Raw genomic sequence first — 27,593 nt, forward strand, 5'->3', positions numbered from 1 at the left:
ACTGTTTTGGTAAATTAGAGTGATAGTCTCCTTAATGTTTAAAGAAATTATGGCAATGTGTTAACTTTGATTAGAAACTACTGAAGAATCTCAGTTAGCCTGTAGCTCCCTGCAGACTTTGTCAAATGGAAGCTCACAACAATGTTCAGATGTGCAGCAATAACTTCACTGCAATTAATCATCTCATTTAGGAGTTGTTTTTCATCCTACTGATCTAAATAGAACTGCTGTCATTGATTTCAACTGAGGGTAAAGGAAGCTTTTTAAAGAATCGTATAGATGTAGACTGATATCATTATAACTAGTTATATTGCAAGGGATAAGATATCTGGGTTGATAACCTCTGGGTGACCACAAGATGGCAGCAAATGGTCAAATTTATCTGTATCTCTTTGCTACCATCCACTGTTTGAATTTATGTGGATTATGATAGCTCCAGACATTATGCTCAGTAAAATGAACACCAAAATGTGCATAGATGTAGAAATTAGTTTTATAGCAATTTGTTTAGAATTTACAAAATTCTAAGCAACTTAGTTAAAAAAAGACAGACATAAAATAGGAAATTATTGGATTGTATCACTTAGTTCCCTCATCTGTAAATATAATTTTATGTGATAATGATAAATTCATGGTTTGCACATTAATTTCTACATTCATAGACATTTCACATTGAAATGTTATAATCAGCAGTTCTCAAATGGTGGGTCATGAAATATTGGGAGTTCACAAATAAATAGACAGGCCCTGATCACTGTTCACAAGAGTGTAAGTTAGCAGGGCTTGGAAACAGCAGTCATTAGACCCAGAATTAGCAACAACAGCATGGTCTGAGAATAGGAGTAGGAATCTCAATGGGGAAGAAAACAGGACAAAAAGATTCCAGAAACTGGTCTTGAAGAAAAATTTTGGAACTACCAAATGCCTTTCAGGAATTCTGCTTCAATCCAGCAAATTGAATACCAGGAACAAGTTACAAGGGATGATACAAGTCCATGGGAAGATATACAATAATGTTGACTTGCCAAGGCAGAACAAAATATATTTCAGCAGAATTATATAGTCAAGAACCCTGATCTAATCACAGAAAGGTCAGGAAGGAATTTGTGTTTTATTAGTATAAGAACTAGATAGGTTCAAGAAGTTTCTGCATTGAGTGTTCCAACTCCATATGGGCTTCCAAGAACCAGTCTTCTATTATTTATTTTTTCATCATTCCACACCCATGTGTACATATTCTTTTGTATATGCTGATGCATAATGGGCCTGGCTTCTGGGGAATACAGCATCCAAAAGCTCCATTCAGTGCTCCTGGAGCCTGTGAGAACTCATTCATAAGTCACCAATAAAACTGAGCTATCACCAGATTCTGATTTTGCACATGCACAGGGCTATGACACTTCAATTAGGAACACTTTTCAAGCTGTCACTCTCAGTACTTTCAAGAAAAAGCTCTTTGCAACAGTGGAAAATATATGTAGCTCTTATTTGAATTGTTTGGTTCTTGATTTATCTGAACTTGCTTTTCGTTTTGAAGACGTTTTGTTACTGGCTAGGTAACATCATCAGGGCATAGGAGAGTGAAATTTGCTGGCTATTTAAATATGGCAGCTTGTCCTATCAGTCTTGATTGGGGTATTATTTCTTCCTTGATTACTCTTTTGATTGCAAACAGGTAGAAGACTGGCAGGTAGAAACTGGCAGAATATGTGCATGAACATGACAGTCAGAAGACAATGAAAGTTCCTTAATCTCAAAACACACTGGCAAGTTCCAGCACAATTTCAACTGGAAAAAGGTAGACTTAATCAAGGCAGATCCAAAAATATAATACAATTCCTAACAACTTGGCACAACTTGTTACTAATCAGCTAGTAACAAAAACACTGAGATAAGCTCTATCTAAAAACCATTCAAAAATGGTAGCAATTAAAGGTCACAGAAACAACCAAACAACCTTAAGTACATTGATCCTCATCACACCATCATTTGTTAACCCACATCCAGATAAGCAGAAACAATCAAGAAAGAAACAATGCCCCACTCAAAGAGCAGTCAATGAAACAATAAAGCAGTCAAGGCTGGTAGGACAAGCTACTATATTTAAACAATCAGAAAACTTCACGCCCCTATACTATGTACTGATGAAGTTGCCTAGCTTGATTATTAAATATCTGCAAGAAGAAAAACAAGTTCAAAGAAGAGCTCACTAGTCAGAGGAACATGAAAGCTATTATTTTAGAAGGTCCCAGCTCCACAATGTTTGATAATTGCTTATTTCTGATACAATGAGTTAAGCAACTCTGCATCTTTTAAAACAAATACTTTATAGGGGTCAAAGCACTGGGAAAAAAAGGTCCCCAAACTTGTGGAAATAAATATGAAGCACATATTTTTGAATTGTTAAAGCAGCTGCATTGATTATAAGTCTCAGGTGACTATTACAGAAACTGCTTTTGGTCATCTTGACAGATAAGAAGTGAAGTAGTCATATGTACATATACATGTGGAGACTGCTGGAAGCAGCTTCAGAGCAGCACTAAAACTTTGCAATGATGTAGTTGTTTTAATGATTCAGAAAGGGATGTTTCATACTCATTTCCATGCATTGCAGATGATGCTTTTCACACAATCTTTTCACAGTCTTAATATTTGAAAATGCTTGCTTACAATAAGAAGGAAGGAAATTGCCATATGGTTGACCTTTAATAAAATAATTTATTTAAAATATGTATGTTAACACTGAGCTTATTTTCAATTCATTGCATTAAGAAAAGGCATTCAAATCAGAGATGGGCAAGCAGGTTTCTATTCATAAAGTTAAATGAGTTTTCTGACCATTCAGACAAAATATTTGGAAGGTCTTGGATGCTTTAGTATGGAAGGCCACTTGTCTACTTAGGCCTCTTTCTTTGGATAGAATTGATAATATTCTACTGGAGTTAATTTGGTCTGTAATCCTTTCCCATCACAGGATTAGCTAATACATTTGTTCTACTAGTGTCCTTCTCCATTATCTAAACTTCACAGTAAGGGAGTTTTTCCTGCAATGGGAAAAATCAAGGCAGAGAATGCTTGGGCAGGACTATTTATTCATCTATGAGATTTTTATCCCACCTTTATTACTTCATAAGTTAGTCAAGTTGGTGAACATACATAATACTTCTTCCTCATCCTATTTTCCTCACAACAACAACATTGGGAAGTAGATTGAGCTGAGAAAGTATGAAAGCTTTCATACCTAAGGCATTGTGGGAAGAAAGTGACTTCCATATCCCCTATGACATATTCTATATCACCCTTGCCATGCACATCATCCACTAACCTTGGCCATGCTTGACCTCGGTAAATCTCAGGTCATAAAACAAAGAACTATTTAAGTTTTTCTGCTCATAGTGATTCTAGGGCTGAACTGGCTGAGTACATCTCCCATTAAGACATTAGCAACTCAATCAAAACCCATAAGAAATCTCTTAGGACATGGAAGTCCTTTACACAGAGAAAAAGGTTGCAATTGGCCAAAGGTTGCAAGCCCATTGAGCAAAAGGTCCCTTCCTCTGTGTGACAACCACTTCTAACTACAATGTTAATTAAGCAGGAAGCCAAGTGATATGGAGGAAATGGAGGGGGGAAGCCCTGCAAGCTCAGCAGGATGCCTAACTGAGCACTCCCTTTTGGCTATTCACTAATTACAGTTTGCAATAATTTCTAGTGGGCAGGCTCTGTTCTTGGGAGGAACACAGGGAAGGTATAAAGGTAAATACTTGAGAACTGTGACTTTGTTTCAACCTTCAGTTGTTGTACTGCAGGTTATGTTGCAAGAATAAACTCACCCATTGAAATAAACTGACCCATCCTGTGTATTCTTAAAATGACCTGGCCTGAATTTGAACCCAGAACAGCAAAACTCAGAGTCTCCTGTTCCAAAGGCGCTTTTAAAAAAAGGCAACAGGACTTTCTCGATTTTTCTTGAAGACAGTTCATTTCTCATCCAACAAGAACTGAAGAAGCTTCTTGGAGGAGAACTGAAGAAGCTTCAAGAAAAATCAAGAATGTCCAGTTGCCTTTTAAAACACACCTTTGGGACAACCATGACCTGGATGACTGAGAACCTCCATAGACATTCAGAATCTCCTGGTTTCTGGATCAGCCCCCTAACCACTAAATCAAACTACATGTTTCAATTCAGTCTATGATAGTCTCCCATGCAGCTGTAACAGCAGTGGGTAATGGGATGGGATCTCATAGGAAGAAGGTGCCTTCCAATTGTATGTTACAAGCTTTTAGATCATTTCAACAACTAATGCTTGAATCAGATTACTTGCCCTGAATTGTTCATTATATGCATTATCTCCTTGCACCAGCATATTCAAACATGATATAAATAAGCAGATGCTTCAAAGGTCCTTCATGGAGTCATATGTCAAAGTACCCTTAAAGTGCCCTTAAAGTAATGGATTGTAGCAAATTAGATTTATTAGCATTACATTTAGTCATTGAAGTTCTGCCACAAACTTTGCAACTAAAATCTGCTTCAAATGAAAATAAAATATTCCCATTTATTTACTTTTATATATGTCCTTATCCCATTTTCAATGAAGGGTCACAAAGAACATTAACAATTATAATAAAAAAGTTATTTTCCTTAAGGGGTTGTATTACTAGTCAATCATGTTTTCCAGATGTTTAGATCATTAAGGGGCCTTTTAATCTCAATATTGCATTGCCATCTGTTCCACTCCTTACCCAATGAGAATCAGAAAATGGGTTTAGCAAATATTCAAAAATATATCGCTCTCTCTCTCTCTCTCTCTCTCTCTCTTAAAAATATGTATATATGTGTATGTGTATTTGTGTGTGTGTGTATATATATTTCAGGTAGACAAACATTCATTCGGAAAGGATTTTTTTAAAAAAAATGGTTACAGCAGAGTTTGTTCAATAGGGAACAAAAATTCACTAAAATGCATGTCCCTTGTTTACCCAAGTTAGCATATAATTTAAAAAGGATCAGTCGCACTGAGGAGTTTATTTTCTCTTCCAAAATCATTGCTTCCATGGCAAAAGCCATTTAGTGTCAAAATATCAGAGAGCTTCTGTTGGGATTTTTTAAATTGTCTATGTGAAATTTATCATGCATTAGAAAGATTGTCTTTCCTCTTTCATTCCCCAATGCATGTAATAACATTTCACCTCATAATGCTTGCAGTTTCTGTCCTGGCTTGATTAAAATGAGCCCTAAGGAAGGTGTTGACTCAGTGACTGCACATTTGGGAGCCTGTGCATATATCATTATGCTTCATGGTGTGGTGGGCACAGGGTCAGAGAAAGGGGCCTTTTAAGCTAACTCACCCTCGATTCCTCTTGAACGGGTACGTAGCTTTTTATCTTCTCCATCAGCATCCATCTGCAAGAAAACAGGAAGCATTCAATTAAATCTATTTACCACTGAAGACAGTTTTGATGTCTTACAAATGAAGAATTTATTAATCTGTTGTAAGTGAGTTAAAAAGCCAACCATGAATGACTTTCAGTGACAGTTCAGAAGCTATTTCTAACACAAACAGTATTTCTTTAATATGCTCCCTACGCAACTGCCAATGAGCTACAAATGAGTAGTGCCTTAGGGATTTACATTCTAATTCCAATTAAGAAATTGTGTATATGTTTGTATGTATTCAGATAAAAACTCCATCTAGCCTAGAACCTAGCCTAGAACTTTTCTTCCCTCCCCCCCAAATGTTTTCATCAAGATCCAAGCAGGACATGAAAGCTGTTGTCCATTGGTGCCTTCCAGAAAGTGGCATACACTAACAAACTGCCTGCAAATATTGAAGTTTCATTAATCCATCATAGTCATTATTACTAGCAGATGTATCACTAGATGAATTTGTCTAATGTCCTTTTAAATCCATGCAGGTGTAAGCACGTCCTAATGGTGGGCAAGGAACCAACGCACTGGGAACGTTGCAGTAGTCAACAAAGGTTTTTATTATTTCGCTAAGTTGAAGATAAAGTCAGCTCTGGGATACCTTCCGTCCCAGCGCCCTACATATACCTCACCACCACACCCACATTACACACCCCAATCACCAGGTATCACTCCACCCACACCACACCCTCATTTCCAGCATCTCTATTCCCCAAGTTCTGTCAGACCCAGCGTCTCTGCAGCTCGGTTTAATCGTCTCTCAACGCCTATTGCTTTTCGTGGAACGCATTAGTCCAATACAATCCCCCATGCTAGCCGGCCACTTGGGCGGAAGCGCGCCACTGGCGGGACGTCATTGGCGGGGCGCCGGCAACCTTCCAAAAATGGTGCTGGCAGTTCAACTTGCGGCGTCGCTGAGGCTGCCCGGCTGCGTGGCGGAGTATGCAGACAGGTAGGTTGCAAGCTGGGTCTGACATTCGGCCTCCCCTCACCACAAGGCCCCCTGGAATAGAACATCACAGGTGAATACGTCGTGTGGACAATGTATATAATATATTACTTACCCCCCCCTTTAGTTCTTGGCTTATGGGGCCATGTCTTATGAAACCTACGGACTAGCTCAGGGGCGAAGACATTTTCTTTCTGCACCCACGAGGCATCGGACAAGGGATATCCTTTCCACAATACTAGGTAATATGCTTTACCCCCCCCCCACCATCGTGAGTCCAGTATGTCTTGTATTTCATACTGCCCCGGAGTTATAGGCCCTGGAGGGTCCTTATAACTGTCCTTTCCTATTGGCTTTAACAAACTCACGTGGAAGACCGGATGTATCCTACCAAGGAAAGCCGGCAGTTGGAGTTTCACCGTGACAGGATTAACGATGCGTATTATGCGGAAAGGCCCGACGTATTTTGGTGCTAACTTCTTGCATGGCACCTGTAACTTAAGATATTTGGTTGAGAGATATACCTGATCACCCACTTGGAACTGGGTTGGTGCTCTACGACCTTTGTCGGCCTGCTCTTTTGCTGTCTGTTCAGCTTGCTTCAGCGCTTTCTTTACTGTACTCCACACCTGACTAGCACGGGACAACCAGTCCCCTGGCTGATGGGCCAGGGAACTCTGTAGTTCACAACCGGGTAAGGGGATTAGGTCATATCCATAAATTACTTGAAAGGGGGTTAACCCGGTGCTTTTGTGTACTGCGTTGTTATAAGCTAGCTCTGCAAAGGGTACATAATCTATCCAATCCGACTGTTGGTAAGACACATAACAATGTAGATATCGTGAAATGGCTGCATTAGCTCGTTCCGCTGCCCCATTGGTACATGGATGGTATGCGGAGCTCAACCCTTGGGTGGTTCCAATGCTAGCAAGGAATCGGCGCCAAAATTGAGCTGTGAATTGAACCCCACGATCTGAGATGATTCGTCGGGGAGCTCCATGTAATCGGTAAATGTGTTGCATAAATAGTTTTGCTAACTGTGCTGCAGATGGCAGTCCTTTGCAGGGTATAAAATGGGCCTGCTTTGAAAATAAATCAATCACCGTCCATATGACCGTGTAACCCCTTACATTTGGTAAATCCACGATGAAATCCATGCCAATGTCCTGCCATGGCCGAACTGGATCAGACACCGGTTGTAGCAATCCCATCGGCCTTTTCGGTATCACCTTTGCCTGTGCGCATACTTGACATTCTTTTACATATGCTTCAATATCCTTCCTCAAGCTCGGCCACCAGAATTGTCGTCTTGCCAAGTGTAACGTCTTCACAAAACCGAAGTGGCCTGCTACTTTGGAATCATGACATTGATGGTATACTCGACTCCGCACTTCCTGGGGAATATATAATTTATCTCCATACCAGGCCAAACCATTACGACGGGTTAACATTCTGGGATTCGCTAATATCCAAGGATCAGTCAACAAGGCTGCCTTTATTTCCTCTTCAAATGCTATTAGTTTTGCGCATGCCTCTACCTTTGCGGATTCCTTATTGCACTGGGGTATAATGGCCTGGACCACCTGTTCCCTCTTGCTATCGTATTGGGGCATTCGGGAAAGTGCGTCTGCTAGAAAATTCTTTCCGCCCGGGACAACTTTCAGACGGAACCTGAAACGTTGAAAATATTGCGCCCATCGGACGTGTTTAGGTGCCAGTTTTCTTGGTGTTTGGAGAACCATTAGGTTCTGGTGGTCTGTCCAGACCTCGAAGGGGTGCTGTGCACCTTCCAACAAATGGCGCCAGGTGGACAACGCCCATTTCACAGCGAACGCCTCCTTTTCCCACACCGCCCAACGTCGTTCTGTGTCGGTGAATTTCTTCGAGGTGTAAGCACATGGCCTTAGAACATTTCGCTCATTACGTTGTAATAAAATGGCTCCAACGGCTACATCACTAGTGTCGGCCTGGACAATGAAAGGCCTATCCGGGTCAGGATGTGCCAACACCGGCTCCCGTGCAAATAAGCTTTTTAGATACTCAAAAGCCTGTTGACAGGCTACAGTCCAATCCAACGGTTGTTTTGGGCGGGGTTTTCCGGCGGTGTGCTTGGTGCGCAATAACTGGGTCAATGGTAGGGCCACATCAGCGAAAGAAGGTATAAATTGGCGGTAGCAAGTTTAGCAAACCCCAAAAACCGCTGTAGCTGGCAACGAGTCTTCGGGGCTTGCCACTCCAATACATTGCGTACCTTACTAGGGTCCATTTCTATCCCCATCGCCGAGACTCTGAACCCTAAATAGTCGATGCGGTCTTTGTGGAACTCACACTTTGATAGTTTACAGTATAGCTTAGCTTCCAGTAACTTTCTCAACACCGTCCGTACTAATCATATATGGTCCTCCAATGTTTGCGAGTAGATGAGTATGTCATCTAAGTACACAAGTACACCCCTATATAGATGGTCATGCAGCACTTCGTTGATTAGCTGCATAAATAAGCTGGGGCCCCTTGCAATCCAAAAGGCATCACCTTGAATTGATAACTCCCCAATGGACAGTTAAACGTGGTTTTCCACTCATCTCCTTCCTTAATTCGTATCCTGTAATATGCTTCACGAAGATCTAATTTTGTAAAAATCTTGCCAGTAGCCAGATGAGCAAGGAGGTCTTTCATGAGGGGCAGGGGGTAAACGGGTTCTACACATACCGCGTTAAGCCCTCTGAAATCTACACATAATCGTAACCCCCCGTCCTTTTTCCCTTGGAATATTACGGGTGCTGCTATCCTAGAGCGCGCTGGCTCTATAAAGCCCCTAGCCAGGTTTTTATCTATGTACCCCCTCATTTCCTGTAATTCCGCGAATGTCATTGGGTACATCCTAGGTTTAGGCAACTTTGTCCCGGGCATAAGTTCGATTGCACAATCCGTCGTCCTATGGGGTGGCAAGCTATCGCACTCCTGTTCGCTAAATACTGCCGCAAGGTCATTGTAAGCTGACGGGTAGTCAAGCCTGCTCTCCTCCTTTAGAGGTCTTACGGCGTCCAGCCCTTTGTCCTCACTATGGTCGTATGGGGGCAACGGTTGGGGACCCACTGCCAACCTTAGACGCCGGGACCCATCCGCCCACCAGATGGTTGGTGTCCACTTATCTAACCAAGCCAATCCAAGGATGAGAGGCTCAGACATAGAAGGGACCACTATGAATCTGATAACCTCCCAATGACCACCTACATCCATTCTGACAGGCTCTGTCACCAACGTGGCTGCCCCCCCCTAACAAAGAGCCATCCACCTGCTCGAAGCGGATTGGGGATCTTAGCTGAGTCACCCTGATCCACATCTGTTGCGCTACTTCCCTATTGATTAAACACCGGGTGCATCCGGTATCGAGCAACGCCTGAAAAGGCCTTGATTCACCAGTAACCGGGCTTGTGAGGGTTACCGGGATGGTGAATGGGATGATGGGTTCACTCACCATTGGGTCTTCCACTGGATCTTCTTCCTCGTATTCCTGCAACATCGGGGATGTATCGCCGGGGGGTTGCTGGAGTGGCATCTGTCCTGTTTGGTAGGCCACCCGCGACTTCTCCGCTGCTTTCTGTGGTGTGGATCCTGGTCTACCAATTGCCGTCTGCGTACCTGTTGGCGCTGGTATTCCACACTCCACCGCCCGGTGCCCCGGTCGGTTGCATCGGAAGCATTTAAAGACAGCTTTCGGGCGCACAGTATCTGGTACGGTCTGAGTGGTACTGCTCGCAGGCTGGTCCTGGCTCCGGTGGGGTGGTGGTCTATTCTCACGTCCACCGGGATGCTCTCGCAGCCCAATATCCAGCTCCACTGCAGCCCTGAACCAATCGACCAGACGCCCTCCTACTCCCCTGACTATACATGCTCGCCGTATGTCGGTATCCAGGCCGGTACGAAAGTGGTGGACCAGCAAACGATCCGGCCACGACCTCAGTCTCCCCGCTATTTTTTGGAATTCGCGGATGTATTCTTTTGCTGGTCTCCCCCTTTGCCGTAGGCCCACCAGCTGGGCCTCCGCCCATTGTAAGCGGGTTGGGTCTTCAAATCTTGTTTTTAATGCATCAAGGAAGAGCCCCACATCAGCTAACTCCCTAGCTTGGTCGCTATATAGGTCAGCGGCCCACGCAGCGGCCTCTCCCTGCAGACTTGATGTTATAGCAACCACCATTGCCCAATTGGACGAATACAGGGTGGTATAGCGGTCCAGATGGTTGAGTACATGGCTAAGGAAGACCGCCAGGTGATCTGGGTCCCCGTCGAAGGTAAGTGTTATCGGGGGAGGGTTCCATACCATGTTCTGGGACCAGGGAGCTGGTACCTGTCCCCCATACTGGACAGCTTTCGGATGTGGCCTAGGGCGAGCCCCTGCTCCTACTCCTGTAGGTCCCATTCCCGTCCCATCAGGATCTACCGGCCTGTCTCCTGTTGCCCGTACACCCATCCCATAACGGGGACGCTCCGTCTCCACCCGCCTTGCAACCGGGTCCCGGAGCGTAAAACGGCCGCCTTGTTGTAATTTGAGCTCTGGACTGGATAGCCGGAACTGGGAAGTGTAAGACTGACTGTCCTTGGCAGGGCTGCGGAGAGTAGCGGGGTAGATACGTTCCCCGGACTGTTCCCTGAGGACATCCAACGTATACTGTCCCGGGGCCGTGGAGCAGCTCCATTCCTCCTCGTGGTCCCCGGTCACACGGCGCTCCCTCCAACCGGTAAAACTCAGCGCCAACCGTCGTCCCCGGCCATCCTCTGGAAGCCCTAGTGCCGGACTGAACCACCATTCGCCCTCTGTATCCGCCGGGCGTTGCTGCTACTCCCTGGTTCCGCGGTCAGGGGAACGCACACCCTTTCCTTCGGCCGAACCGCCGGTGGCTCCTCCCCCGTGTTACCGACGGCCAGGTCTTCCAGCTGCTCGCCGGACTCCACGGACTCGTCACCCATTACCAGGTCCTCTCCTTGCGTCCCCTCCGCCATAGAGCCCCGTGTTCGACCAGCGTCTGGCGTTGGGGCGAGAGAAGGGAGAGCTGACTTAATGTAAGCACGTCCTAATGGTGGGCAAGGAACCAACGCACTGGGAACGTTGCAGTAGTCAACAAAGGTTTTTATTATTTCGCTAAGTTGAAGATAAAGTCAGCTCTGGGATACCTTCCGTCCCAATGCCCTACATATACCTCACCACCACACCCACATTACACACCCCAATCACCAGGTATCACTCCACCCACACCACACCCTCATGTCTCTCCGCATATAACTCCACCCACACCACACCCTCATTTCCAGCGTCTCTATTCCCCAAGTTCTGTCAGACCCAGCGTCTCTGCAGCTCAGTTTAATCGTCTCTCAACGCCTATTGCTTTTCGTGGAACGCATTAGTCCAATACAATCCCCCACGCTAGCCGGCCACTTGGGCGGAAGCGCGTCACTGGCGGGACGTCATTGGCGGGGCGCTGGCAACCTTCCGAAAATGGTGCTGGCAGTTCAACTTGCGGCGTCGCTGAGGCTGCCCGGCTGCGTGGCGGAGTATGCAGACAGGTAGGTTGCAAGCTGGGTCTGACAGCAGGGATGAATTGTACAGGAACAAATTTCATATATTTCTGCTGTCTTGAGAAGGCAATATTTTGTTTACCCTAAATTGACTATCTATCAATTTTAAATTTAAAGTTGTAGGAGAAGAGAAAAAGAAAATAAGCTGTGCTGTGTATTTTTGTATAAATTATTGGTTTTCACCAAGAAAACGGCCTTATGAGATTCAACAACTACAGTCTAGCACAGGGCTTTTCAACCAGTGGTATGGGTACCACATGTGGTACATTGGCACCTGGCAGGTGGTACGTGACCATCCTAGAAAATTGGTAGCGGGGAAGGGAAATGATCTGAACTGGTGGTAGCACCGCACAAGCCTGAGTGAGAGATGGCTGGAGCTGCAGGGTTGTTGGCTCAGTGGAAGCATCAGGATCAATGCCAGGCTCCAGCTGGAGTTTGGGGCTGATCCCGGTGCTTCTGCTGAGCCCAAAAGAAGCACTGATCTGCTGGAATGTTGCAGCATCTCCAGCTTGGCAACTGATTCATATTTATGATGGTCACAGTGTCCCAGGGTCATGTGAAATGACCCAAATCTGCTGCAACCACCCAGCAGATGGGGGGAATAAAAACCAAACACCCCCCACCCTATCCCCACTGCCAATCCTCAACAATGAAAACTTCAGAGAGGAGGAAGAGTGCCGCCGGGTGGGCAGGCATGTGTCTTGCTCGGCTGTGCCTTGGGGGGCACTGTTTCAGTGCCCTTGTAACTTCGAACAGTCACTAAGCGGACTGTTGTAAGTCTACCTGTACTTCATCACTTTTTTCCTTTTTTGGGGGGGTCAGGTTTTTGACACCTTGCTAGGCAACTGGTGATACTTGGATATTGCCATATCCTAAAAGTGGTACAATGGGTGAAAAGGTTGAAAAGCCCTGGTCTAGCACATCCTCTGCCTAGAAACACATACTGTCTGTTGGTACAGTTTGGAAACATGCTGAAAATTTGTAAATTTAACACAGTATATGGCAGTGCATATGTCCATACTATCCAATAACCCATCAATTATTTTATGTTTATATTTTATGATTTTTGATATTTGTTATTGTAATTAATTCATTTTTATATTAACATACACCCTCTGAAAACACAGAGTTGACAGAAAGCAAACAAGTATTTTAAATAAATCTTTTAAAGAAAGAAATATGATAAAATATTTTAAGCCCACAAAGTAATACACATAGTTTTTAAATTCTTTCATGATCTTCTTTTTCAAGACTATTTTATTAATTATATTGTTTAGATTTATGTGCTGACTAAATTAGTGGACTAACAAAATGCAGTGGACATAGTATATTTGGATTTCAGTAAGACATTTGACAAAGCAGATCATAACCTACTGCTTGGTAAGCTAAAAAAAAATATGGGGTAGACAGCATCACCACCAGATGGATTTGTAATTGGCTACAAACTGCACTCAATGAGTAATGGAACTATATCTACATCTATATCTACATGGAGGGAAGTAAGTAGTGGAATACCCCAAGGTTTCATTTTAGTAGTCTTCAACTTCTTCATAAACAATTTAGATGAGGGAATAGAAGGGGAACTCATCAAATTTGCAGATGACACTAAACTGGCAGGAATAGCCAACACTTCAGAGGTAGGTTCAAGATCCAGATGAATCTCAACAGACTTGAACATTGGACCCTATATAACAAAATGAAATTTAATGTAGAGAAAAGTAGAGTTTTACACAGGGAAGAAAAACCAAATGTACAGGTACAGATTAGGCGAAACCTGGTTCAATAGTAGTAAATGTGAAAGGAATTTTAGAATTTTAGTGGACAGATACTTAAATATGAACCAGCAATATGGCAACAGACCAAAAAGGTCAGTGCAATCCTAGACTACATTAACAAAGGGATAGAATCAAGATCACGTGAAATATTAGTATTGCATTATTATTATTATAAAAAAAGATATTGAGACTCTGTAAAAAGTGCAGAAAAGAGCAACAAAGATGATTAGAGAGCTGGAGGTTAAAACATGAAGATTGATTGCAGGAATTGGGTATGTCTAATCTAGTGAAAAGAAGAACTAGGGGAAACATGATAGCAGTGTTCCAATATTTGAGAGACTGCTACAAAGAAGTTGGGGTCAACCTATTTTCCAAAACACCAAAAAGCAAGGCAAGAAGCAATGGATGGAAATTAATCAAGGAAAGAAGCAACCTAGAAATAAAGAGAAATTTCCTAACAGTGAGAACAGTTAACCTGTGGAATGGCTTGCCTTCAGAAGTTATGGGTGCTCCATCACTGGAGGCTTTTAAGAAGAGACTCGATAGCCATTTGTCTGGAATGGTGCAGGTCGCTTGAGTAGGGGGCTGAACTAGATCCCTTCCAACTCTGTTATTCTGAACTCTGAACTCCTCTAGGAATGCACGATAATGTATGAATTTCTGGTTCCTTTAGATTATTCCCACAATAACAACTCTGTAAAATAAACAAGATCATGATTGACTCCTAATACCCAGTGTTCTTTCATGGGCATAGATTTGAACCTAGGTCCTACACTGTCACTTTAGGTCCTATATCTCATAGATGTTAGATTTATTTTATGGGAGAAAAGCTAAGTCTCTGAGGTTACTACAATCACTATTGTAACTATTCTGGTGGTATGTTGTGAATTTGGAACATATCTTGGCACTGAAAGTATGTTCCACGCAAGTGGGTATGAGCATTTAATTCATCATAATTTTCTTTTCTATGATTTGTTCACAAAATTATAATAAAGCAGTGGATCTGGTTATAAGTATGCAATGAAATTGGTCAGGCTTCTGGTGACATATCATTGGTATCATTTCTAGCAATCATAGTTCCAACTGAAACAAACATATTCAAACTATATAATTCAGAGAGCATATTATGTGAGAGAAGTTTCTTTGGATAGACTGACAACAAAACCACAACTAAGCAGGGCTGGTTTTGTTCCTACTGCCTCCCCAAACCTATCCAGAAAGTTATGCATAAAAACATTGTGACAATTACATGTATTGCCATTTTATTAAATTTGAAAATTCCTAATATTTTTCTGTAAAATAAAAACATTAACTTTTATTTACAGTATGAGGAAATCCACTATCGGGCTAGAAATGGAAAATTTTCTTTCATTATTATTAGTGATAAACAAAATTTCAAGCTGACAATGGAAGCAAGAGGAGCAGCTGTTCTTAAATTGTGTGTATGATTGTGTGTTTTCCACTTAAACAGAGGAAAGAAAATGTGAGGACTTTGGTTCTGAATATGAACAAAGAGGGACAAAAAAGTAATTGGAGGTTTTGAGCAAAAGAACTAATTAAACTCTGAAAAATATAAAGGAACCACATTTTTGAGATGATGGAATATTTGCTTATTGAATTAAGATATTGTAATATAGATTTTAAAATCAGTAAATTAGGCACATATGCAACTGATTTATTCACTATGACTTTTATTTTATTTTTTAAAAAAAAACTCAGACTATCTTAAGGGCAATCACCCTGATCACTGTCCCCTTGATAAAAATAAAATTCTGCATAAATTTCACAATCTGTTTCATTTAGAAATAAAGTTTTTTTTAGTTTGCCAAGAATATTTTTATACAAAGGATGAGTAGAGCAGAATAAAGACGCAGGAAGCTTTAACCTGACAATCTCATCCAGCCTGCCAAGGCCTCACGACTTCACCCACACTCTGCCATGAACCACGGAAACCTCTGTTCACTCTGTGGATCAACCTGATGAGTTGTTACTCTAGAAACACAGACAAATATTTTGCTCTAGAATTTATGTGTTGTATATTATTTGTTATAAAGAATTCTAAATTTGAAAGCTGGTGTCTCCAGATATGTTGGGATTATAGCCTTCAATGTAATCCCAACACAAATTAAAGGCTGGGAAAAACTGACATTCATTTTCTTCAGCCAGCCATAATTCAAAAGCTAGGAAACGTTGTCTTCTAAAAATATTATTATGGATTGTAGCTTATAATGATTGCAATTAAGCATAACTAAGAAACTTGAATATTGGATTGTAAAATAATTGCAAATTGAAGTAATTCTGATTTTGAATTATTGTCCTTTATGTACTGCTTGATCTGTTAGGAAGATTGATTAATAGCAACAACGTTAGATAATGCCCAAACCTCCTCAAATCATATATATATATATATCTGGTTTGGATTTATTACTTTGTATATTATTTAATTTGAAGCTCAAGTTGGTTTATATGGGTACCCTCCCTTATTTTATACCCCATAACAAGAGCACTATCAAGAGTTGCTATCAACTCTTAGAGACAATATAGGTAGATTTTATGTCTTGATGATATAAAATCCTGGTCCTATTTTTCGAATAATGTACTCCTCATCATTCTAATTGAGTTCATCCACTTTGCTGCTGGTCATCATTTTTTTCTTCTTTCACCTTTTTCAGAAAATTAAATATTTGCATAATGTATTCAAAACATGATAATTTGAGTATCATGAATTGTCCCTTAAGTGAGAACTCTGGCTTCATTTGTTGCATGATTCTTTAATTTGTTTCCTTTCCCATTCATGATACCATATCTCATGAATGTTTTCCAATACCAAAGTTCAAAATCATTGGTATTCTTTCTATTCCTTTTCAGAGTCTGACTTTCACTTTCATAAAGCAGAGAAAACTAGTACCTGCATAATTCTGATTTTAATTGACACGTAGAGCTTCCTTTTCAACACCTTCATTGCTATTATACCAAATGTTAGTCTATGGTGCATTTCTTGACTGCCAGATTTTTTTTTATTCTTAAAAGCAGAAGGTATCCATCATTTAGATTCTTCATTGTTATTTCAAATGTTGGATTACATTACTTGTTGTCATTAGTTTGGTCTTCTTTGCATTTAAACATAGTCCCATTTTTTATTTGTACTTCTTGACATATTACTAGAGCTTGCAGATAATTTGCATGAGGACAATGAGGTGTTCTGGGTTTCCCATTTTTGTAAGGACACTGCATGGCTTGGCATAGTTAACACAGTTTAAAGCTTTTCTAGAAGCAATTGAATTATACTGATGCACAGTTTCATGGCCATGTAGCTTCAGAGTTTGGCTGCTTGCTATTCGGCAATTTCTTTTCACATCCATTCTTAACAAAATCCACACTTCCTCTAATTTTCTATCAGTGAAATTCAGGACTTCAAAGCCATTCCTGTTGTCCTCCTTGAAAATTGTGGATATATGCTCAAGATCATATCATGGAAACTGATTAGCTTTCTTCTTTCAAGCCTTCTTTAGATTGACAAGGAACCTGCATATGAGCAATTTGTTATCTGTTCCACAATCAGTTCCTCATGATATCTTTGCTGTTTAATCGACATTTGATCATTGTTTGCATTGTAGTCAAGAACTGTCCTTACTCATACTTCCTTGCCATAAAAGCAATGCCATTCCTTCTTTAATGTGTCCTAAATGCTAAAAACCATGGTTTTCTGACTGAAAGTGTCCACTTCCACTCAGATCAGTTCTCTGATGGTGAAGTTGTCAAAGTATAGTCAATGCATCTTTCAAAGTGCAAAGTGCTGAACTTACCTGTATTTATGTTCTTTGTATTTCATGTTCCCACTCTAATTCTCTCTCTTTGCAGCTTTGGATTTTCATGTCCTGTATGGTAACAGCTATTACATAGTCTGAGGACTAGCCTAGCTATGTCATAAACATCAATATATAATACACCAAATAATTCTCAATGGTTCCACAACAGTATGCCGAAGGCCCATTATCCAGCAGTATATTATCAATAATTTTACATCTATATCTATGTAGTTTTCTTGGTAAAGTACAAAAGTGATTTATTATTGCTTTCTCCTGCACATAAAATCATACCTTTGCCATTATCCCTAAAATGCTAATCCACATCCATCATTTTCTATATCACTGTTGCCCAATGCTGGTGCCACTTTATTTTAGTTAGGATGACTTTTATGCTTTGGGTGACCTGGTTGGGATTATAAATTCTTCATTATCCTTCCCAGGAATATACAGACATATGCACACATATACTGCCATGATGAAGTCCATATAATAAGATCTGAGAGACATTCTATGATCCAAAACAGTTAATTCTCTATAGCAAGTTCAGTCTATTTAATTTAGAAAGAAAGTAGCTTCTGCTGAGTTAATAAATAATCTGAATAGAATTTACTCATTAATCTTGTGTATCTATATTAATTAATCTATATTTCCATTTCCACCAAGTCTTTTTTAAGGTTGCATATTTACTTTAATCAAATATTGTAAAACTTCAAGGAACTTTAATTTGCATATATCCACATTATTCAGGCTTTTTCAGTACTATGAGGCCTAATTTAACCAACTTCAAAATGTAACAAGAATTGTGAGCTTCTCTGTCCCCCCCACAACTAATATTACACAAGGCTGTATGAGATATGTAACATATGGTGTATGACATATGACCTAAATAGCTCTTTATAGGAATAAAGAAGCAGTCAAACAGTTGAACAGATTTTTGTAAATGTTATGCAAATACTTGAATAAGTCTATTTCTTTGGTTTTGGTCTTGCATAATCTGAAATTAGAAATGTTTGTGTGTGGGGGGGGGTCTATGCATGTGTGTGTGTTAGCAATGGAGGACAATGAAGGATAATAGAAAATGCCCCAAAGAAAATGGGTATCAATGTAGATAATTAAAAATAAAGTGTCTGATCAGAAAGAAAACTTCTCTGTTGCTTGCTGCCATTCAAACCTTGGATGGGGTGGTTTGCAGTGTGATTGCAATAGTAATGGGAAATGTGGCTCTGTTCTCTGATGCTGAGTCGTGATTGAAGGCACTGACCTGCCATAGACTTATAATAGGGGAGCAGGTGTGGCAATGATGGACTTTAATTTCCTTTAATAAACCTTTTATGTGCCACACTTTTACTGCCATTCCATGCTCTCCAAGGTCCTGCACATAATAGGTTCATTACTTTTGATTACTATAGTCTATTGAGACAAACAACTCCAGATCACACTATATATTATGTGCAGTTAAACCAATACAGACTATTTATCCAATGTGCAGTATTTCACCTGCAACTCTGCTGAAAAAATTAACAGCCACTCTTACAAGCTAAAACTATTCTTTTTTTTAAAGCAGTTAGAATTCCATCCTCATCATTTCGTAATAAACACTATACCAATCACTACAGTTCTTTTTTAATTGTGAAACAAACAGAAAAGTGGAGGAAATTCTGGCTCTTTTTAAGCAGCATTTATTTGAGTTTTTATTTTGTCATGAATATTTAAATACCACACAGTGGGTGCAAAATACTAGCCAAATCAATATAGGTGATTTTTTTTTCTATTGATTTTCTTTCTTTAGGAAAATCATTTGAATTTATGACAGATGTTTAAACAGATTAAGATTAATCTGGCTAGGCCTATTTAGTATGATGAACATAGCACTGTAAACCCATCATCACTGGCTGAGGGTGTCTGCTGCATACAAAGTAGTCCACAGAAAACTCAAATCACCCTCCCCTTCCCCCAACTTCCTCAAAAAGCTGGAGTTATTTACAATGTCCCAATGCAGTGCAGTTTTCCATCCATTCAATGACATATTTTAAAGAGTTGTGATGTAAACTTGAGCAATTACTTCCATTTTCTTCAAAAGTTTACTTAAGCTCTTTGGTAGAGCCTTGTTTTAGGACACATTGCTTAATATTAACCAGCACTTTCTTAATAAGAAAAATTGAAATAAATCAATTGGCTATTCAACTAAAGTAATTGAGGCAAGAATGTACTCAGGGTATGGGTAAAAAAATATCAAGATGGAGATTGCAATGGTACAAAGTTCCACCTATTTATGTGAGGCACATAAAAACACAGGTGGAGCTTCATTCACATCATATATATATAATTCTATTTGTGCTCCAAACAGCTACTTAGTTCAACTTTTTCAACCTGGCACTTGCCAGATGCTGTAGGACCACTCTGAAATGTAGTGTCTTCATTATATTAGAGTTTTTGCATCATGTTTTTCTATTTTTTTCATGCATTGTCTTGTAAAGCCATTTAGAGCTAATATTAAATGGGGTAAGATACAAATCTGAACAACAAGAATAATAACACTAGTCAGTGTGATGATTGGAAGTTTGGAAGTCACAACAAATCTGGAGAGCAACTAATTAAGAAATCAGTCAACCTGATATGATTATTTTTCTGAACTCTAGCAGCATTAACATTACTAAAGAGAAAATGTTTGATGTTTCCTTAAATAGCTTGTATATATTTTTTAAGTTTTCAGGGGATAATTTAAAGCACCACTGAAATGAAAATTCCTAAAATAGTGTTCCATAATTGTAAGAGAAGTAATAACATGTATAGGTTGGTTGTGTGGATGTTTGAAAAGTTTGAAGAGAAACAGCTTGGTAATAAGAAGGCTGAACAGTTATGGCAATGCAGTTCTATCCTTTGGTTTTCTCATGCCTATTTGCTCCATATATTACTCTACTAAAAGCTTGTTTGCTTGCTTGCTACACACACACACACACACAGAGAGAGAGAGAGAGAGAGGGAGGGAGGGAGGGAGGGAGGGAGGGAGGGAGGGAGGGAATACACATGGTTACCTATTGTACAAAAGTAACCCTGAATGGCATAGAAAAGTTAGGAACACCCAAGATCACAAAAACATTCCCAACTCATAAAAAGTCAAAATAAACCAGCATAGCTAACCTAACCATCCAACCTAAATGCCTGAAGGAACACCCAGGTTCTTGATATCTTACAAAAAGCTAATGGGTTGGGGTTATCCGAATGAAACAATAATGTATCATAAAGAAGCAAAAGTTCCAACTAGTTCCTCTCTTTAACCAAACTTTGTTCAATATGTAATAGTTTGAATCTGCATTCTTTTGAACTGCATTTTAAAAATTGTAGGAAAAAAAGCAGAGCCGAAATAAGTTGAACTATATCATACAAGCCACAAGTTGAAAAACATATATCTATTTTTAATTTAATGGCAATGATTTTACATGTTGTTGTTGTTTTAAATTCAGATCATTAAAAATAGCAAACTTGAAATTTGAAAAGAAAACTGTGGGAGGAAGGAATTTTGTTAGGCTTAAACGATAAGAAGCACTATTGCTTATATATTACTTTTATGTATAGTTTACGTTGTAATTCCCAATATCCTACTAAAAGCTGCCATCTTAAGTATACTTATTGGGATGTGTATTTCACCCACAGACATAAAATATGTGATTTAATCAAGAGTTCCTTTAAGTATGTGTTCACACAATAGAGCATTAAAGTTCATTTGACTAATGATTTTCATTTTAATAACGCCTTCAAAGAGCTTTTATATTCACTAGTGACAGGCAGTGTTTTATGTGATCTTAAAATGAAAATATTATGCTTTGCCCTTAGTTTCTGGGAGCAACATTTTGTAATATTTTGGAGTAAAATGCAATGAGATCATATGCAATTAATGAAAAAAGTATATAGAAATCCCTCATAAATTCTGTAAAGTAACCAATATTTTCATAATAGACACTAAGTGTATCACTATGTATATATGTAAGTATATGAGCAGACATAAACACTCACGGTATTGTCTACAAAAAGCTTTTGACATATCCATTTTAAACTTCAATATTAAACTCAGTTTAACTTAACAGAATTAAGTATACATAATTTTGGTACCACTGAATTTAATTGTCCAACTTTTAAACCTGAAACACTTGCCTGTTTTTTATTATCTCCAGTTTTAACCTGCATAATCAAAACACAAATCTAAGCAATCTGCACACTTGAGCTGTTGTTTAGACTTCTGTCTGTAATATGCATTTTAAAGAAGTACATATAGCAATACATATATGCAGCAAAGGTGAACCTCCAAACTTTTTCCCATCTTGAAATGACAATACAGTCTTATAAAAATTAGACATTCACAAAAAAGTAGAAATTGCAAGCATCAGCTAAATGTTTTGCTCTCCATGCCCAAAAACAAAGGAGTTCAGACTGTTTCCTGCCCTACATCATGTCCTAAAATTAAATTGGTTGTTTTTATAAAATGAAAATGAAGATTATCATTGGAACCCTAAGGCGACTCTGGAAGGCTTACATAGCTATACAGGTATGTGTGTGTGTGTATGTATATACACATGAAACATACACACCAAAATATAAATAAAATATAATAAAATAAAATTTAATAAAATAAAATATAAATTAAGATTAAAATGATGTTAAAAATATGGGGAGGGAGAGAATAGGGTGTGCAGAAAGTGAGATGGGGTCTGCAATTGGTTCATCAACCATCTCCAACATGATACTCACCCATTGGAGCCTGAAACCAACTGGCAGAACCAGGTCTTTAGACCTTACAAAAAGTCAGGAGAATGGGAGCAGTTCTCATCTGGCGGGGAGGGGGCAAGATCTTCCAAAGAGTAGGAGCCATGTAACATATAGCAATGGTATTGGATTTCTCAAGGTTTTTTTTTTCTTTATTAACCTGTACTTGGACCAAAATTGATCCTGTCTTTAATTCACATGTAGCTATTTTAAAGCTTTGGAAAATTCGACATCTTTAATAATTTATATAAATATATAGGTTGGTTGGAACCAAATAACAGAAACAACATAGACATGAAACTCATATCATTAGTTTTTCATTTTATTGTCTAAGAAGGATCTGCTGCATTCTCATAAATCATCTGGGACAATTCGGAAACCATCATCTGGAAAACTAAGTTATTTGATCTCCTAAAATCTGTATATTGAGTTGAACGATCACAATAAATGTCTCATTGACTGAAGTAGGTCTAATCTAAACATTACTAAGTGTGGATCAGCCCGGGATATTAAATAGTTACAGGTGGTCCTCAGTTAATAGCTATTCTGTTTAGTCACCATTCAAAATTATAATGACCCTGAGAATGTACACTTATGACTGGTTCTCGAAATTACAATGATTGCAATGTCCCCACAGTCATGTGATCACTCTTTGGGTGCTTGACAACCAGCATGCATTTGCAATGGTTACAGCATCCTGTGGTCATGTGATCACTATTTGTGACATTCCCTGCCGGCTTCTAACAAGGAAAATCAATGGGAAATCCTATAGTAAATTGCAAGTTGTAGTTACCTCATGTCACATTTAATGACTTGGATGATAAGCTTAATTATTGCAATGGAACTGATGTCACAATTCAGGCACAGACACAATAAATTTTACTTAATGACTGTCATTTAAGCTAGATAGTTCCAGGTACCAATTCAGTGGTGGGATTCAGCCGGTTCGCACCACTTCGGCAGAAAGCGTAGCTAATTTTTTGTTGCCCAGATCCAGAATGGATTTCCAGAGGTGGCATCCACACAGAGAACCGGTTGTTCACATATTTGAATCCCACCACTGTACCAATTGTGGTTAGTAGGTGAGTATTATGTACAGCAGAATGCTTTGTCTTCCAAAATATTTCTAGGAGAATTAAATAAAGTTAAAAGTAGGGGCCATTTCCCCTCTGAAGCTTCCAGTTAATGATGAGGCAGTCTGAATGTTGCTTAACTATATTTCATAATATTTCCCTGTGTGATTAGATTATGTTTTTGAAAAAAAGAACAACAGTAAAATAAAACAGGTAGTTGCTGATTCTGTTCCTTTTCTCCAGATTTGAAACACAGGGCATGCCCTTGTGTGTGGGAGTGTGGGGGGGTGTCTTGACTGAATACAATGGTTTTAATCTTTCACTCTACCATCTTTAGCATAACTGCATCTGGATGTGGGAATAAAAATGTTACTTGTACTTTTTCCTCCAAGGCAAAAAACAACTTTGTGTAAAATCCTGATTTGGATAAGATGACTGCAGCTGCTTAAATATCTTGAATTTAATATATCATCTAGTTTCACCATCATTCACATATGGGCTCCAATTTATTTTAAAAAATCTTGTGTTTGAATGAGTTTGAGATTATACAAACAATTTTGTGCGTGACGAATAATGTCTTAATTGATTGGAGCAGATAAGAATTATTTAGGAACAATGCAATTTACTCTTCTGTGTAACCTAAAAATATGAAACTGAATAAAACTGTTGAAGCAAGATAATAAATATCTGATCACAATCCCTCCCTTGATCTTTTCTTCTTCCCATATAAGTTTTCACTTGATATTATAGATATGCCTGTTGCTTTACTATATGAAAGTTGATAATCTGGTGTCCATTTAGACTTGGAAAGGAAGAAAATCAGATTGATGAATAGCTATCTCAGATGATTCTTCTGGTTACAAAAGAGGCAAAGGTCCTACATTATATTTATGGCAGAAAATCCTAACATTACAATAATAAGTCTATGTCCTCACAAAGATCACATTGTAACTCAGTATAAAACAAATTCCTAGGAGCTGTCTAGTGAATAAATTTGCCCACTACTATTGGCCTTGTTGGTAACCAAAATGTCTATTTCATTATGCTTTATAAAATGTAGATTGAAAGAAAATTACTACCAGCAGAGAAGAATAAAGCTGATTAAATACATTTTATAAGAACTCTTCAACTAATTAAACTAATTAAAATTGGATGAATATTAAATTTCATATTTTACATGCATACACACATTATGTTATAGAATTAAATTGTGGATAATACTTTTGAGGTTAAGGAAAGAACAATATCACATTATGTGATATTAGCTGATTCTTATTAATAATAAAAGAAAATAAAATGTCAATACAGAATGTTACTTTGGAAAATTATCTATATTTATTTTTTTTAAAAATCAGCTGTACATCAACAGCATCAAAGCTGTAATTAGAGTATTTTATCTGATGCTTTATAGCTTTCAGGATTTTGAAAGCTTCTTTTGCACACAGTATTATTCATATTATCATTAACGCTGTTGCATCCTCAAAATGAAAAATAAATGATACGAATCTGAGTACTGTACCAATATTCCTGTTCTCCAAAAACTAGAATAAACAAGTTTAAATGCTAAACCTAAATCAGAAAGAGTTTTAACTTGAGACTGTGCACCATGTAATCCTTTCTATGATAACGTGGTAAAATAGTATGTCTATTTTCGAAAAGGGATCTAAAATTCAAAAGTGGGTTAACAGTGGAATGCATGTTATACCAGAGACAAGCTTGGATGGTTCTTTAATGAGGATGATTTATTTTGATTCTCACTTCTGATTTTGGAGTTGTCACTGCTGTTGTATACCTCGTCCACGCAACTTTGCACAACTGGCAGGACTGAATATAAACCAAAGCCATATGTTTATGTCCTTTTGCCAAACGATTACAGCAAATAGTTCTATTATTCCCTTAGGTAACTCATGTGTGCCAAGGATTTCTATTAGTCTGCTTTACCATGGCATCAGAGGGTAAAGTCACAGCTTTATGAAATAGGGGGAAAGGGGGGGGGCAGGTGCCAACTTTATATTTTCAGAACAAATAAACACAAATCTTATGCTAAATAGTAAAAAAAAACAATTTTTGTAAAAAAGATAAATATCTTTGGAGTTTCTTGCACTAGGATATCAATTTTCTGGATAATTCATTACAACCACAAAATTTTAAAAAGAAAGAAAACTGATCGTAAATACAATGGCAGAGCATAAATAGAATAAAAGAAATTTTAGTCTTAAAGAATAAAAGCTTCAATGTACAATGGGTAATTAATGTTTTCCACAATATTTATTTATGTGAAAATATTTATTTTTAATATGAAGGCATACATGTGTATGTAAAAATATCACTGCTGCTTGCCTCATCTGAAAAGAAAAGAAATAGAAGCACCATTCCATGCTTTAGGAATTAACTAATCACATTATCTAAATAAATCAAAAGTTTTAAAATCCAGACAAAATGTCCAAATGAAACAAGTTTGACAAATGAGATAACATACTTTCCACTCAAAACTAAACACCAAAAACATTATCCCACCTTTGTTTGCTTCGGAGTAAAATTATGTGCAAATTCCAAATGACCAAATCCGTCTCTTGGACCAAAATGTCTTGTCTGACTTAACAGATAATCCCAAAATTCATTCTCTGTAAGAAAGAATGCAAGGTTTACAAATTGTTACTGAAATTGAATTTGGACAATGAATATGTGAAGCATTGCATGATTCAATGGCCAAAGAATTTTGGAATATAATATAATGCTTGAACAATGGGAAAACATGTGGATGAAAGGTTGAAAATTTACATTAAGCTATTATCTAAAATAATTTTTTTATAAAGAGATGTACTGTTGGCATTTAACACCCCCCAAAATTGTCGAAGTTGTTAGAAATGTAAATGCAAAGAATTAACTTTTGACCATTTTGGTGAATTTGTGATAAAGAAAAGAAATACTGGGGTAAGATTCATGTTTTACTACAGAAGACTTTTAAAGTGAATATAAAATTAAGGCAGAGACTTTTCTTTTAGGCTTAATGAACAAAGAACTTGGGGGAAAAATATGGAACCTTGTTGCTATATATATTGGCAGCAGCAAGAATGCTTTATGGTTAGAGAGAAATTCCCTGAGGATGGGGCCTCCAGCATGAGTCCAAAGGTTTGGAAGAGAAAACCCCTGGTCCCAGTGACTGACCCAGCTTGGATCCTGCTGAATGCTTTATGCACAAAAATGGAAAGATATTCTAATTTCCACAATGGATGAATGGCTAGAAGAACTGATGGAACTAACATTAATGGCTAAATTAACTGCTCTAGCCAAATAAAAGAATACATCTATTTTTTGGATTTTGTACTTGAGATGGAAAAAAAAATATGAAACTTTGGGTTTTGCTAATTAGAAAACATATTTTACGTATTTTCATTGTTTAGTGTTAGCATTTGAAAATTAAAAGGAAACTGTAATATATATGTATGTATGTATGTATGTATGTATGTATGTATGTATGTAATAGACAACTTTATTTGGAGATGAATTACACAGATCTTTATTTAGAATTTGTAGTTTCACTTAAGTCTTAGAAATTTTCACATAATATAGACTATGTGAGTTAAAGATAAGAAGATTCAACAGAGTACAAATCTGGGAGATGTTACATGTTCTCAGACTATATCATGTGCCATATCATAAAAAGTTATCTTCAGTAAACAAATATAGGCATCCATATCAAATAAAGCTTTTGCTTTTGTGTTTTTATTCCATGATGCTTGTTTCATCCCTTATATTGTTGCATATGATCTCATGATACAAGTAAAACAAGGAGTGGAGTTTGCATTGCAGTATTATATGATTTGTTATTATTTGTGGAAATATAAATATATGAAAATAATATATCTCCTGTGTTTTCTCCAACAAAGGGATAAGCTAAAAATATAATGAAAACAAAAGCAGAATCATAGATTTATTTTAATGTAAAGCTTTGTTTCAAAACCATGTCTCTACAGTGCAACTGAAAACCAACTGTTCTTCAAGGACTTACATTTCTAATATAGCATATATACTTCATGATAATATACTTGGAAAGTACTATGGAAATTTCATTATTATTACTATTATATTGAATATCCTCAAATATGGAGACTTATAAGTCAATCACTATATGATATAAACCTAGAAAACACAATAGATTTGCTAATGGTTTTCTCCAGCTGAATGAGCTGCAAAGGTTTAATTCTTACCCTGACATCT

General features: G+C 38.4%; 1 protein-coding gene across 3 annotated transcripts in view; it reads right to left on the bottom strand.

The window, feature by feature from the left end:
- Positions 1-25,990, bottom strand: part of ST18 (ST18 C2H2C-type zinc finger transcription factor) — a 119,042-nt gene extending 93,052 nt beyond the window's left edge. For 2 of the 3 annotated variants that reach the window (XM_039368594.1, XM_039368592.1), the window contains exons 1-2: positions 25,890-25,990; positions 5,353-5,407 (exon numbers count right to left, since the gene is read on the bottom strand). In XM_039368594.1, coding sequence (XP_039224528.1) covers positions 5,353-5,407 — 55 coding nt within the window. In that variant the 5' untranslated portion in view covers positions 25,890-25,990. The remainder of the gene's footprint in view (positions 1-5,352; positions 5,408-25,889) is intronic. The other variant, XM_039368593.1, reaches the window with a different exon arrangement.
- Positions 25,991-27,593: the final 1,603 nt, after the last annotated feature.

The sequence above is a fragment of the Crotalus tigris genome, unplaced genomic scaffold (assembly GCF_016545835.1).
Source record: "Crotalus tigris isolate CLP2741 ecotype Arizona unplaced genomic scaffold, ASM1654583v1 scf7180000020856.321264, whole genome shotgun sequence".
Lineage (NCBI taxonomy): Eukaryota > Metazoa > Chordata > Lepidosauria > Squamata > Viperidae > Crotalus > Crotalus tigris.